Source organism: Stenella coeruleoalba, assembly GCF_951394435.1.
Source record: "Stenella coeruleoalba genome assembly, chromosome: 11".
NCBI classification, from domain to species: Eukaryota; Metazoa; Chordata; class Mammalia; order Artiodactyla; family Delphinidae; genus Stenella; species Stenella coeruleoalba.
Genome location: NC_137157.1, coordinates 21,325,872 through 21,341,778, shown reverse-complemented (window position 1 = coordinate 21,341,778; position 15,907 = coordinate 21,325,872). Strand labels below are relative to the sequence as shown.

Here is a 15,907-nt window from a genome sequence, read left to right as displayed (position 1 = left end):
CTCCATGTAGAAGCTTCTTAAGTTTCTTACTAACCAGATCCAATAAAGTAACCGGTGTCTACATAAAAACAGATATTTTCAAATTTTTAATATGAATTTTTTTCTAGCCAGTAATCCAATATAGAAAAAAAAAAAAAAAACCTCAATATTTTTGACCAATGCATAGGGGAAGAGGATTGCAGATGGGGAGAGGGGGCGGGTAGCAGAAGGCCTCTGAATTATAAAGGGTATAAATACTTGAAATTCTTTTTTAGAATTCTTAAAATTCTATATTCTACTCCCACATATGTAGTATATCTGAAACTAGATTAACCAATCATTAGTGCAATGTTCTCTTATAATAATAAAAATTATTTGTACTTCCATAACAGCACTGGTCTAAATAATCTTACATTGTAATTACATGATCCATATGTAAATAGTAGCTCTAAAATACATAATAATTTCATTCTCTTAAAATGGATAAATACTCCTTTTCCAGTTTTGGCTATACAAAAGAAATCCCAGATTATAACATGTATCTGGGGGAAATAATTCCTCAGCTAATATTGTTACAGAGGGCACCCCCTAGACCTACCAATGTTGAACCTCATATCCACATAGCTCCTTCATCTTGAGCCCCAGGGTACCTTTCCATTAACTTCTATTGTCCTGAAAATTTACAAACATGAAGCCATCCCCATTAATTCATTCTGTCATTCAACAAAAATTTAGTGAATGATTTCTACATTCCAGGACAGTTCTAGGTGATGAACAAGCAGATCTAGTCTGAACTCACAGAATTTACATTCTCATATGAGAGAAAGACAATTTCAAAAAATCAGCAAATACATAATATAGTTTCAGGTAATGATAAGTGCCATTAAGAGAGCATAAAGCAGGATAAGAAGCTAGAATGAAGAAGATGGGTAGCTATCTCAGTAAGGGAAGGCTTTTGTCTTACTGAGAGGGTATCATTTTGAGCAGAGGCCTGAAATGATGTGAAGGAGTAAGCCATAAAAATACTTGGGAGAAAATGTTCCAGACATACAGTAGACAACACAGGTAAAGCCCTGTAACAGGAAAAAGCTAGGCATGCTCAAGATCCCCTATTATAAATACCCACATCTCAATCTCCCTGAAATACTTCATTCCCTAATCTCCAGAAACCAGTCATCGGAGCCACTTCTCCCTGCTTCCTGAATCCCATACCCCCACTTCCTCCAGCCCACATCAAGTTCCTTTTCTCCCTTTGTGTCCTGCCACAATATTTGAACCAGTATGTTTCTTTATGGCGCTGCTAGTTCTGACATGAGGGGAAGTAAAAAATGAAAAAATCCTTTCTAACTTCTCAACCATATGTAGGACAGAGGAGAATTCATTTACCTAGAGGAGGAAGCAGGGTGAGAAAGAAGAAAGTGGAGAGGCTAAGTGGTAAGGAAGAGGAGGGTAGAGAAAATGTTCATTCTAAATTCCTGGTTGGAATCTGGGACCCATTTCACAAGCTATAAACATGAATTTTGGCTTAGTGACTGTAGAATTAAACATTTATGTAACCTGGGCCCTAATCTCCATTTATTATATTTTTTGATGAAAAACTAGGTGCAGAATAACTAAAAACTTTTTTTTAACATCTTTATTGGAGTATAACTGCTTTATAATGGTGTATTAGTGTCTACTGTATAACAAAGTTAATCAGCTATACGTATACATATATCACCATATCTCCTCCCTCTTGCATCTCCCTCCCACCCTCCCTATCCCACCCCTCTAGGTGATCACAAAGCACCGAGCTGATCTCCCTGTGCTATGCGGCTGCTTCCCACTAGCTTCTGTTTTACATTTGGTAGTGTATGTATGTCCATGCCACTCTCTCACTTCGTCCCAGCTTACCCTTCCCCCTCCCCATATCCTCAAGTCCATTCTCTATGTCTGTGTATTAATTCCTGTCCTGCCCCTAGGTTCTTCAGAACCTTTTTTTTTTAAGATTCCATGTATATGTGTTAGCATAAGGTATTTGTTTTTATCTTTCTGACTTACTTCACTCTGTATGACAGACTCTAGGTCCATCCACCTCACTACAAATAACTCAATTTCGTTTCTTTTTGTGGCTGAGTAATATTCCATTGTATATATGTGCCACATCTTCTTTAACCATTCATCTGTTGATGGACACTTAGGTTGCTTCCTTGTCCTGGCTATTGTAAATAGAGCTGCAATGAATATTGTGGTACATGACTCTTTTTGAACAAACTGTAAACAGAAAGAGTAACATTAACTTGAATCATTTTTATTAAAAAAATAGCAGAAGATTGTAAAACTGTTATTGCAATTTTTTTCACCTGTTTTTGTAATTTGTAGGCATTGGGTTCTGATGCAGTTGCCATAAAAGTGAGTAGCCATCGTAATTCTTCTCTAACATTGGGCAACAATAATCTTAGATATAGTTGTGTTGCTTCAAGTGCTTCTGTTCTTTTCTTATTTTCTGTTACATGGGTTACAAAGAAGACAAAGCAAGGGACAAAAAAACCCCAGAGATTATAGTACGTAGCAGTCAATTAAAATGCTATGATACTGTGTTTGGTTTGCAGATTCTTTTTTACACTTGAAAGTTTTTATTAGGAAATATTTCAAACACACAGGAAATTATCTACATATTATGCCAAACACCTGCATAATTATATCCAGCATTGTCAAACAGCAATTTGTTTTTAACATGAAATTATATGGCCACCTACAAAGCTAAAAAAGAGACATGATGTGTCACTCAATTTTTATTTTGCTAAAAGGTCATCAAATTAATACAATATTTCCAGATACCTCAGTTCTTTAATCCTCTAGTACTATATCAAAATTTTTCTTAGAATGTCCCTGTGACAGAATTACCTTAGATCTAATTGCTATACTACAGTATTACATTTGATAGTACAATTTACGTGGCAGGCCAAGTGAATTGAAAAAAGACTCTATGAAGTACTTTGACATCATAGAAGAAAAATATTAAAATGTAATACTCATATAATACATAAAATCTTCTGCAACTTGTATTATTAAAAAAGATTATGCAAAAAAACTGAAGTTTAAACATCTCTTACCTAAAAGTTCAATAATTCCTGAATGAATATCAAAATACTCATCAGTTAATAAGCAATCTCTCTCTTGATTATAATATTTTACTATGACATCAAAGAGTAACTTCTTCTGTGTATTCAATCTTGTCTCTTCATTTCTGTTTTGAACTAACTGCTCACTGACAGTAACTATTAACTGGTCAGGGAAATATTCCAAGCATTCAATTGCTGAATTAAGCCAGTTATCAATCCTGGAGGTAAAAAACAAAATAAAATAAATTAATGGTTAACGTTTCCATTTAACTGCCTAAAACATTGTTTGATAAAACAATAAAATCTAGCTTATAATTAACCAAACCTAAAGAAGAAACTAGTTTTGAGAATCTTTTTAATAATTTTTGCTGGATGACTGAAGGAGTAAATGAGAGGGAATAGCTTTTCTCCTCACCAAATACCACCACACCTTTCTGTACCTTTACTTTCAAGGAATTAAAATATTTGTGGGCCACCTTTTCATTATTTGTTTCTAACTTTGTTAAATTTTGTTCAGAGGAGTTTTGTACTGTTGCATTGCACTGGTGTTTCCTCTCCCCTTTCCCACTCTGATCATTAGGTGCATATGGTTCTATCACTATTCGAAAATAAGATACCAAATATTTCCGCCATTAAGATGCACCGTTTATCCCACCACACACTGTTTTCCCCTTTTTTATCTCCCGACCTCAATAAGATAAGCAACTTAGGATCCTTTCACTCCTCCCTCCCTTCAGTGATGATTTTGGAAGGCCTTTAATTCCCCCTTCTCCTCCACCTTCCCCACCCCCAGGTTTTGCTGAGATAGGTTAGTATTCATTATAATTTCCCTTAATACTACGTCCTTCTTTTTTTGATATCTTATTTAGCACTTATATTTTGTACATTCTCACACAGCCTTACCATAGCAACTTCGAATATGTTGTGTGTACATGTGTGTTTGTATGCATGCACATATGTGGGTACAAAATTAGGGAGAAGAGAAAATAGTGAGAGTGCACAGACCAAAGTTCATTGCCTACCAATTTTTCCTTTCCTCTTCATCTGTCTCCATCTTGGGGTTCTGGTTATTTCTTTGTAGTCAGATTAAAATCTTTCCTCAAATATTTTCCTAGGAGGGGGTTCCTGAGTGATATATTCTATGAATTCTCGGTGATCCTCAAATATCTTTCCTTCTTCCCTCCTATTCTCTTTCCCGTTCCATTTCCTTTTTTCTCCCCACCCACACCAACCCCTGTTGAATGGAACATATTGCCTAACATGTGTGACTTATTATCTTCTAGCTCCTAGTGTTGCAGATGAAAAAATTAATGACAGTTGGATTGCATTTCTCTTGCAGATAACCTACACTTTCCACTTGGAAGCTCATAAAGGCTGACTAGCTGCTGTCTGTTTCCTGCAGAGGCATCTAAAGAAATCCTGTTTCTTTGCTGGTGTCCCTATATTCTCCCTGACTCAGGGGCTGGGGAAGACTCATTTGCTAGGTCTTTCTCAGCCTGTTGAATTAGGAGCAAACATGTCATGTGCAAACAGGACAATGGTTGACGATCTAAGTGGGTTCACAGGTCTCTGATCATCAAGCTCCTTGTAGGATCTGAAGCTTTCTGGTTCTCAGGTTTGGAGTCTGATGTTCTTTTCTTGTTTGGCCCATGCGGCAGAAAGCATCATATCAGTTCTCTTTGCTGGAATCTCAACAGTACCCAAGGTCTTATACTTATGGTTCCTAGCAACTGATTTATGATAGGGCTTATTTCATTGGACTGTAATGTTTTGTTTCATGAATGTCTCCCCTACTAGACTGAGGATTCTCTTAAAGCAGGAATAAATAAACTGGTAGAAACCATGATGGTTTTTATTTTATGGTTATAGAACAGAAATAATAGAACTTTGAAAAAACACTCAGGGCTGGTGCAGGGAAAGAATGATTGACAAATCATGACTGAACTCATATGAATGAAACCACTCAGATTTCCAATAATCTTCTCACAGGTCATAACCAGTGTCTTTCTATTTTAGATCAAATGAAAATTCACAGTGATTAATTTTTAAATCAATGATGATGTTTGCTCATACATATGAATATGTTCTCCCACCTTAAAATACCAAGGGCAAAATATGTGAAAGAACATTTTAGTTATAAATTGACAATAAAAATGGTCACTCACTCAAGTAGACATAAGCTTGGAATAACCTCTCTGTCGAGGTAAGTGTTTGAGATAACAAGATCTTCCTCTTTACTTAATTAGAGATTTTGTGTTTTAATTGGAGGCTCCAAAATATTTTCTAAGAATGGAATGTGAATCAGTTGAAGAATACGTAGCAATGTTTGTTGTTTCCAAACATGTTCCACAGCTTAGAAAGAAAAATAATATAACTATCATACTAATAAATAACATATACATATTCAACCAGTATCATAGAATTCTTCCATTTCTAGTAATACAACAGAAAAGCTAATAATATAATGGATTAATTTGTTAGGATAATTTAACTTTGCTAAATTACAATTTCTCTTTTCAAGATTGACCTTTAAATAGACATCAGGTTTATGAGCCATATTGATTTTATTTTCTGGCTATGTTAATTATAAAGTGATATTATCTAGCTTTTAAGGTGATCAATAGGTTAATTCCAGATATTAAAAAAAACTACTGGTCCTGCTTATAAATTATTTTGATGATTGGAGAGAATGAGATTACTAATTATTTATAATTTTATTCAAAGCAGAGATAATTGTAGTTAAATTGCTTTTAAATAAAAATACAGTATTAGGTTAATTTTAACTTGGGTTTCTGGTCATTTATGTTAAGGGTTAATAAAGTTTTTCGTTATCCTAATTATCAGATCATCATTAATATTTTGTTTTTCCTTTAAATGAAACAAAATTACAAAAGCAACAGCTGGGCTTCCCTGGTGGCGCAGTGGTTGAGAGTCCGCCTGCCAATGCAGGGGACGCGGGTTTGTGCCCCGGTCCGGGAGGATCCCGCGTGCCGCGGAGCGGCTGGGCCCGTGGGCCACGGCCGCTGAGCCTGCGCGTCCGGAGCCTGTGCTCCGCAGCGGGAGAGGCCGCAGCGGTGAGAGGCCCGCGTACCGCAAAAAAAAAAAAAAAAAAAAAAAAAAGCAACAGCTACAGTAAATCTCTCGTGGAGCTTTACTGCCAGTAGCCTACGTATTAAATTTGGACCATAGTCATGATTTGTTTGGTTATAAAGTATTTTGAATAGAATTAACTTGTATAAATAATGGGAGATTTCAGGCTTCCCTGGTGGCGCAGTGGTTGAGAGTCCGCCTGCCGATGCAGGGGACACGGGTTCGTGCCCCGGTCCGGGAAGATCCCACATGCCGTGGAGCAGCTAAGCCCGTGAGCCATAGCCGCTGAGCCTGCGCATCCGGAGCCTGTGCTCCGCAACGGGATAGGCCACAACAGTGAGAGGCCTGCGTACCGTAAAAAAAAAAAAGGGAGATTTCATATAAAATTCCGGGTTTCAAGCTTCTCTAAAAATATCTTAAGAGGGCTTCCCTGGTGGCGCAGTGGTTAAGAATCCACCTGCCAGTGCAGGAGACACGGGTTCGCGCCCTGGTCCGAGAAGATCCCACATGCCGTGGAGCAACTAAGCCCGTGTGCCACAACTACTGAAGCCTGTGCTCTAGAGCCTGTGAACAACTACTGAGCCCATGTGCCACAATTACTGAAGCCCGCGCACCTAGAGCCTGTGCTACGCAACAAGAGAAGCCACCACAATGAGAAGCCTGCACACCTAGAGCCTGTGCTCTGCACAAGGAAGAGTAGGCCCCCGTTCGCCGCAACTAGAGAAAGCCCACGCGCAGCAATGAAGACCCAACGCAGCAAAAATAAACAAATAAATAAATAAGAAAAAAAACCTTAAGATCTCATGACACCGGGCTTCAATTAATGCCTGACCAAAGTTAGCTGATATGAATTAGTGGCTACCTTATTTGCATTGGAATGTCATTTCCAGCTCACCACAAACCCCACCACTTCCTACTGTATCCCAAACAGTGAAGTTGAGTGTCAGCTACCATTTTCATGGTATTGTCCTGTTGGTTTTGTTACAGTAGAAATTAATTTCCCTATAGTTATATCTCTTCCTTAAGTGGGAAAAGGAAAAATAGCCAAGAGGGCCCTACATTTCAAGCAAAACAACAATTTTTCCTACACGTTTGAAAATGAAGTACTCACCTGCTCTCCAATCTGCCTGGCTCCTAAAGGCATCTGAGTTTACTACTTCTGAGTTATTGGCCCCAAATAAATCAAATTAGCAATCTTTTAGTAAAGACTTGAGATCGTAAGTAGCCTCTAATCAATCAGTCCACATTTGTCGATACCAACCTTTGGGCACAGCACTGAACCAGGTGCTAGAAAAAGATACATATATAAAAATAGTGGCCCTTCAGCAGCCACACCCTATGTAAGGAGGTAAGGATAGCCACATATGAAATGGATGAAGGCAAATTTTATCAAGTCACCAAGAAATATGAATAGATATATTATGAATACATCCAAAAGTGGAAAAAAGACTATTCTTAGCAATAGCATCAAGACAGAACATTCATTTACTCAACAAATATTTATTGAGACCTGTTTTGTATTAGGCACTGTTCTAGGTTCCAGGGTAACCAAAGCAGGCAAAATCCTGGCCTTAATGGAGCTTATATTCTAGTGGGGAGAGGGAGGCAGGCAATAAATAAACAAACAAACAAAAAGTGAAATATGTGGTGTGTCAGCTAATAGTAAGTTTTATGGAGAGAAATTAAGCAAAAAAGGAGATTAGACTACATTAGGGGGTTAGTATTGCAATTTTAAATAAGATGTGTGGGAATTATCATTGGGAAGATGATATTTGAGCAAAGACCTGAAGGTGAGGGAGCAGAGAAATGTGCATGTCTAGAACAAACTAGCCAAGTGCAGAGCTGATAAATAGAATAGCTAGCTCTGTGTGAGGAAATTAGACTCAAGAAGGATACTGTAGCAACACATACAGTCACCACCCTCATCTTAACGGAGCACTTCATACTCAATGATCACTGTGCTGAATGACGGGGATCCAAGGGGATAGACTCTACATTTGAAAAGCATACAATCCAAGCAGCGTTTAGCATAGCCTACACACACACACACACACACACACACACACGTGCATGCACATGCACATATACACATATATGTACATATGAGCGTATGTGTATAGACGCATAAATAAAAAGAAAATATTTATAAAATGAGGAGGCTGTCTGTGAGCCATTCATCCACTAAATGTAATCTACCAACAGCTAAGCACTGGGCCACTCAACAGGGATACAACAGTGAAAAAGGTAAGGACTGTCCCTGTCTAAGTACCTCACACTCCAGTGGGAAATAATGACAAGTAAACTTGCAATTTCATTAAGTGTGTAAATGTTTTGGTGGGAGAAGTACAGTGTGTTCAGTAGGAATCAAACTTTGTCTCAGCTGAGGAAACCTTTGAACAAACATATTCTTCTGGAAGTCAGGTAAAACAGATTAATAGTGGAATTGCTCCAGCTGATATTGGCATTCTCCTGAGACCTACCCCACAGAGGTGAGGTGAGGGAGAGGTTCTGCACCTTTAGAACCCCTCACATTTCTAAAACAACGCACATATATTTCAAAAATATTAGTCATTATATTATCAGTAAGAAACACCTGTAAAAAATAAACAAATCTCAGCAAAGGTGGTTCACCTTAACTCTACTAGACTCACAAATACAAATTTGCAAAAAGCCTGCAGTCCTGGGACTGCATTGCTTTACCACTGCTAGCAGATTTTTCAACTCAATTCAAGTGAAGTTGGTTTCTCAGTTCTTTGGGAATTAAGAAATGACCTTTCTCAAAAAAAAAGAGAAACTCCATACTTTTATTTCTTGGCTGAAATGTATATAGGTGTGTTGCCAACTGCATACCTTTAACCAGCCATATTTCTCCAAATAGAAAGTGGCTTAAATTTTCTTGTTGGCCAGCTAATTATTTAATCTTATAAAACCACATAGTTTTATATCTGAGGGGGTTGTTTTTGTGCTTGAGGATCACAGAAGAATCAGATTTCAGTGGATAATAACAACAACAAAAACTCCTTTCATGCCTGATTTGTTAGAGTTTAGAGACACTTCCAAATGCACTTTCTCCAAAAAGTTTTGGTATGAAAACGTAAATTCCAAAAAAGTTAACTTTTTTTAACTCATTAAATACAAGAACAACCAGCCAATTTTAAAGTTAATTCTCTTTTGCAAGGCTTTTTACAAAACAAAAAACAAAGAAAAAACCTACCCTAGCAGATTCAAGACTTTTGAACATAAAGAGATTTCCTATTAGTAATTTATTAAAGACTACTTCTCTCAAAACTATGTTTTATTAGAGAGAACAACTAAAATAGTTTTTTGTGTTTCTCTGTTCTGAAGGCTGACATATTCAGTTGCAACAAAGAGCAAACATACCAACTAAACATAACTTCAGTTGTACCCGTTTTAGAAGTTACAACACCTTGTTGCAACAATAATGATAAAACACTGGGTAAAAGTATGGAAATCTAGGTCTGAATCTTGATGCCATTAGTTAACTGTGGAAACTTGGCAAATTATCTAACTTCTCTGAGTCTCAGTTTCCTTCTCTATAAAATAAACCATCTAAGCTAAATTAAGTCTAAAGTAAAGCAGTGGTTCCAAGACTTGGCTGATTTTTGTTTCAACATAAAATAACATAAAATTTTTAACATAAAATCTCCTTTTTTAGGGAATTCCTTGGCGGTCCAGTGGTTAGGACTCGGTGCTTTCACTGCTGTGGCCTGGGTTCAATCCCTGGTGGGGGAACTAAGATCCTGCAAGACACACAGTGTGGCCAAAAAAACCAAAAACCAAAAAACTCCTTTTTTAAAAAAGCAAAACTTAATAGTTATTGTTGTGTGACTTACTGTTTAAAATCTCTGGCTAAACACAATAGTCTTAAAACTAAAGATATTCCTGTTTTCACCTAACATCTTTTTTTTTTTGCGGTACACGGGCCTCTCACTGTTGTGGCCTCTCCCGTTGCGAAGCACAGGCTCCAGACGCGCAGGCTCAGTGGCCAGGGCTCACGGGCCCAGCCGCTCCGCGGCATGTGAGATCTTCCCGGACCGGGGCACGAACCCGTGTCCCCTGCATCGGCAGGTGGACTCTCAACCACTGCACCACCAGGGAAGCCCTCACCCAACATCTTTTTGTTAAATATGTTACTCATAAGAGTATATAAAAGTATATGTATCATTTAAAGAGTTGGGGAGATAGATGCAAGAAAGGGAACAGGCCTAAAACCCTGTTTTCCTTTGTAGAAAATTACTAGATGTCCCTAAAACTGAAAAAGCATGAAGTAGCAGTATAAGCATGACATTTAGAGACGTGAGATACATTTACAACACACATGAATTACAATTTATACAAATTGTAAATGGTTGTCTCTGGAGAGGGGGAAATGGTTGAGAGGGGAAGGGTAGGGAATTATTATTTTTTGGTAACAAAACCTGTAGGACTATTTGAATGATTTACATTATGTGCATGTATAACAAAGATAAAAATTAAAATGTTTAAAAAAGTACATAAGAGTGCCAACTTTCCTTCCCTACCATGTCTTATTTATTTATTTATCTTTCTGAGTCTCAGTTTCCCAAACTATAAAAAGGAAGTTTTACCCCTCACTTTACAGGGCTATTGTTAAATTACAGAGAATAAATATAAAATGCATAAGAAATTGCCTGGCCCAGAGAAAGGCCCAATAAATGAAAATTACTTTTATGAGCATCTTTACTGATCAATTATATCCATCTTTAGTTAGAAATTTCTAGAGGTACCCTATATCCTCATGGGAAAATGATGAGACAAGTTTTTCTTTTTCATCTGTAATAGGTAAAAACTGAACTTTTGTTGGCTCCTCTTCTTCAGCCTGTCCTCTAAATATTAATCTTTCTCGGAGTCTTCTTCTAATCCCTCTTCTTTTCTCACTCTGCACCCTTTCTTTGGGCACCGTGCATTTCCCTTATCACACTTATCCTAGTTATTGTTGATAACCTTTGCTCCTCCAGTGTGCAAATCATGCTTGTCTTACTTCCATCATGGTTTGACCACATGCAGTAAAGTGTGTAACCATTAATGAATTGTGTATGCAACCCTCCTAATTGCCCTGGGTATGCGGCTCTTCTTTCAACTGTTAAGTTGCCTTATAAGGACAAAACCACAAGTAGATAGATGAAGTAAATGGTAAAGAGAATTAGAGCAATAGGTAGCCTAGCTAGTTTGTTCTGAAAGGCAAAGAGTAGGGAGATGTTTGGGAGGAGCTTATACAATGGGCAAAGGATATGCTCATAAGAAGATGGTCTTGCATTATAAATAATAAGGACTGGTAATGAGTTTGCATGTTTTTTTTCCGGTAGTAAGGACTGTAGTACCTCCAGTTAATCTGATCATGGTCATTGTAAAAAAATAAACTAAATGTTATTGGATCTACATTGCCTCACCTGTCTTGTGTGATGCAATCACTATGTAGAAGGAAACTCTTACGGGGAGAGGAGTAGTGAGTCAGTACGCCAAACACACTACTTCTATTGTATTTGAAAAGTCAGTTCTTGGAGACAGTAAAAAGATCAGTGGTGGGCTTCCCTGGTGGCACAGTGGTTGAGAGTCTGCCTGCCGATGCAGGGGACATGGGTTCGTGCCCTGGTCCGGGAGGATCCCACATGCCGCGGAGCGACTGGGCCCGTGTGTCTGGAGTGCTCCGCAACAGTAGAGGCCACAACAGTGAGAGGCCTGCGTACCACAAAAAAAAAAAAAAAAAAAAAAAGATCAGTGGTTGCCAGCGGGGTAACGGGGAGGGAAGGAGGAACAGGTGAAGTACAGAGCATTTTCAGGGCAGTGAAACTATTCTGTATGATACTATAATGGTGGATATAGTCATCATACATTTGTCAAAACCCACATAATATACACCACCAAGAGTGAACACTACTGTAAATTGTGGGCTTTGGGTGATAATGATATATCAATGTAGGTCCATGGATTATAACAAATAACCACTCCAGTGCAGGATGTTGACAGTGGGGGAGGCTGGGTATGTGTGGGGGGCAGGGGGCACATGGGAACTCTCTGTACTTTCTGTTCAATTTTTCTGTGAACCTAAAACTGTTCCAAAAAGTAAGTTCTATTTAAAAAAGTCAGCTCTTCTTACAAAGTTCGGAAAAAAGTAATGAAAACTGAAATTACCTTCTTTTGAAAGTGGAAGAACAGGTTTGTCAACTGTGATGTTTGGAGGTAAAGCCAGAGTCCCACTCATTGTATCAATAAGTTCCTCAATTCTTTCCTCACCAATCTCTTGTGCTAGAGGATTTGAAATCACTTTGCCTTCTGGTCTGTTAAGAAATAATATGTGAATTTTTCCATTACATACAGGGCCAAAATTTCAAATATGCATTTTAATTTACTTATTAAAACTTATTTATACATTTCCTATTTCCAAAAAGGATGTCAGGCAGCTTACAATAAAAGATACAAGTAATAAATGTATTAAATAACAGAATATCACGAGAAGAGGATGTTAGGATTGTAAATAAACAGAAAAAAAAAAGTTAATTCTAAGGTTATCATGGCTGCTGTGACAGAGTAGAAAATTTCTGGTCTAGTTTCGTTTCCATAACTTTGGCTTTAGCTACTTTGGCTAAGTCATGTTTCAAAAATTAGGAAGCATATAATTCATCAGAGGAGATAAAGTTTTTCCTGGTACAAATTCTGAAATATTTTTGTGATCATGTCCTCCATAACAGTTTTACAGCAAATGCAGAAAAGGTTAATTTTTACACGGCTATTTCTTTTATTGACTTCTGAAAAAAACAGAAAGCATAATATTCAAGGTTTGTTCAATGACGACTGTCCTGCCAGCAACTAAAAACAATATATTACAGTATCTTGGTTAACACTAACCTTAAAGATTCCTTTGCTTTTATTTCATCATTTAACCCAGTCTCAGAATCCTTTTTTCTTTTGCAAAAAACATAAGATGATTTATTCCCTAGAAACCTGTAGAGACTATTGTTTGAATCCTCAAATTCCAATTCCTTTTCATTTTTGAATAGCTTCATTTCTACTGGTTCAAATACTTTATGGTTCATTAGAAGTTGACAAAGACGAACTCCTTTAAGACGAGAGACATCATTACTGCTCAGGCACGTATTTTGCATAAGATGACTTAGTACTACATCAACAGCATCAGAACCAGTAAAACAGTCTCTGTATGTTCGTAAATGATGCCTCCTTCTTTTTATTACCACTTGAGTCTGAAGGGAGTGAATAATACCATCCCATAGCTGAGTAGCTTGAAAAGGACCAGAGCATCCTGAAAAAAAAAAATTAAACATATGTTTCTAACAAATTTAGATTACACAAAAATATGTAAGTTTTTTTTGTTTTGGCAACCTTATGCTTTTGTATGGCACATCTGCTAACAATTTCTTTCTTAAGTTTCTTCTCTTCCCATCTTGTGTAAACTATAATATGTTTACTAAGTTTGCACATGTTCGTCTGCCAATAAAATCAGAGTAAACCTAGGAACTTGCTTTACTGATATGAAATATACTACTATGTGAATTTATACATCCTAATGTTACATGCTTAATAACTAGCTAGACTTAGTCTTGAAGAATATTATTTCAGGCTACATTTAAAAGGAATGTACACACACATTGGAGTCTTGATTATTACAGAGATGTGGCTTCACCAGACTCTGCTTTTCCTTTCTTCTTTTTGCCTTTTGAACAATGACAAGCATTGCATGAAAGAAATCTACGGCAAGGAGCTGAAAAAACTGATCAATTTATCTGCCAGCTGTTCTTCTTGAAAAATAAAAGTTTGTGAGGAATAATGAAAATCTGAAAACAATGAAAATGTCCAGTGCCTGGGGAATAGTTAAGTAAATTATGGAATAGCCTTATTATAGGATATTAAGCAGCCATTAGGAAGAATGACATTTATAGCACGGAAGGATTTCATTAAGTAGTAAAAACAAAAAACCAATGAGGTTGGGCAGAACAATTTATATACTATCATCCTAGTTATGCAAAAATGAATTCCCAACCTACATACAAATATATGTAAATAGGAAAGTCTGGAAGGATAAACCTCAAAGTAACCTTTAGGAAATAGGTGTAATGAAAGGATACTCACTTTTTAGAATACATATTTCCAGTTTTTATAACGTACATATATAATTTTTTCAATTAATTGTAGACAGTAAAATTTTAAAATTGAGATATAATTCACATTCCACAAAATTCACCTTTTTAAAGCATACAATTCAATGGTTTTTAGGTACATTCACAAAGCTGTGCAGCTATCTCTATTATCTAACTCCAGACCATTTTATCACTTCAAAAAGAAACCCATACACACATATACACTCTTGATACTATGTATAAAATAGATAACTAATGAGAGTATACTGTATAGCACAGGGAACTCTACTTAGTGCACTGTGGTGACCTAAATGGGAAGGAAATCCAAAAAAGAGGGGATATATGTATATGTATAGCTGATTCATTTTGCTGTACAGTAGAAACTAACACAACATTGGAAAGCAACTATACTTCAATAAACATTAATTAAAAAAAAAGAAACCCATAGTTAGCAATCACTGCTCATTCCCCTCTACCCCAGTAAATTTTTATTAAAAAATTTTTAATAAGATAAGGGAATACGTTGAAACATCTAGAATGTTGTTTCTAGATTTTCCTTGTTGTTAGAATCTGAGAATTTAAGCTCTTTCTTCCTCTATGAATAGCTGGAAACAGGATGTCCAACTTTACATAATGGTCTGATGTTTAGGACAGAAATAAAAGCCCATCACCTTCAAATGCCTTCTGTAACAGAAGCTTTCTGTCTGTCTGTCCTTGAACTATTGGCCCGAGACACTGTGGACAGTGCATAGACAGGAGTAGGGCGTGGAGGGCGAGGAGTGGAAACGGGGAGGGTTTGAGGAGGGAGTAGGGACTGGGTTAGGGTAGGGTGGGGTGGATAAAGCTAGGAGTCTATGAGAGGAGACAGGGGTATTTTCCGTCTGCCCCTCTAAGCGTCATTAAACAAGTAGGCTAGGTTAAAGAAATAGTCCTCGTGCTCAAGGACTTGCCATCTAGTACTTTTAACCCCTTGTTCTAAGTGTAGCCCGCTGACCAGCAGCAGTGGCATCATCTGGGAACTTATTAGAAACGCAGAATATCAGATCCTGCTCTTGAATCCAAACTGCATTTTAACAAAGTTCCCAAATGATCTGTATGTATATTAAAGTTTGAGAAGCACCGCTTTCCAGGACGCCCCAAGGAGAGTAGCTTCTGAAAAGGTCCAGTGCCCGTCCTCAGCGGGACTGGGAGAGCAGTGGGCCGGGAAAGGGGCGGGTCCAGGAAAGGGGCGGGCCCCAGAGGCCTGAGGCGCAAAGTCCAAAACGCCCGCTCCCCTCAGCCGTCCCCCCACTTCGGTGCACATTTGGTTAGGATCCAAAGGTGTACCTGTCCTCCTTTTCCGGCAGAAAACATCTCTAGGGCTCACGAAACTTGACACACTCCGCCCTGGGCCGGGAAACTGGCTCTGGCTGCCAAGGCTACGGAACCACGGAGTCAAAAGAACCGCCATAAACTCGTCCGCCGGGCTCCTCCCCCGGCCCGTAACCCCGCCCCCACCCCGTTCTCGGGAGGCGGAGGCCGAAGACGCCCCGGCCCCGCCCCTTCCGAACAAGCAGGAAGTGACGTCATGCCCGGGCTGGCTGGTCTTTCGGTCTTCTTCCC

At 38.0% G+C, this 15,907-nt stretch overlaps 1 protein-coding gene across 3 annotated transcripts; it reads right to left on the bottom strand.

Moving 5' to 3' along the window:
- On the bottom strand, positions 1 to 15,774 carry DEPDC4 (DEP domain containing 4). Of its 3 annotated transcripts, XR_013830575.1 has the most exons (7): positions 15,632 to 15,774; positions 13,059 to 13,470; positions 12,345 to 12,490; positions 5,249 to 5,435; positions 3,075 to 3,301; positions 2,020 to 2,464; positions 1 to 58 (listed from the first exon to the last, which is right to left on the bottom strand). XR_013830575.1 is itself a non-coding variant. In XM_079937712.1 (4 exons), exons 1-4 carry the CDS (start codon positions 15,753 to 15,755, stop codon positions 5,326 to 5,328), a joined length of 792 nt encoding a protein of 263 aa, XP_079793838.1. In that variant the 5' UTR covers positions 15,756 to 15,774; the 3' UTR covers positions 5,212 to 5,325. The 3 variants fall into 3 exon arrangements, 1 of the variants encoding a protein (XP_079793838.1); XR_013830576.1 differs by lacking the exon at positions 5,249 to 5,435; XM_079937712.1 differs by lacking the exons at positions 1 to 58; positions 2,020 to 2,464; positions 3,075 to 3,301 and having other exon boundaries at positions 5,212 to 5,435.
- Positions 15,775 to 15,907: the final 133 nt, after the last annotated feature.

Excerpts from the sequence above, each read along its gene's own strand:
- DEPDC4 (XM_079937712.1), bottom strand. The coding sequence starts at position 15,755 with ATGGCGGTTCTTTTGACTCCGTGGTTCCGTAGCCTTGGCAGCCAGAGC. Across the intron at positions 12,491-13,058 it reads AAAGCAAAGGAATCTTTAAG|ACCAGAAGGCAAAGTGATTT; the intron begins GTTAGTGTTAAC and ends ATTTCTTAACAG. Across the intron at positions 5,436-12,344 it reads TCTTCCACTTTCAAAAGAAG|CTGTGGAACATGTTTGGAAA; the intron begins GTAATTTCAGTT and ends TTTCTTTCTAAG.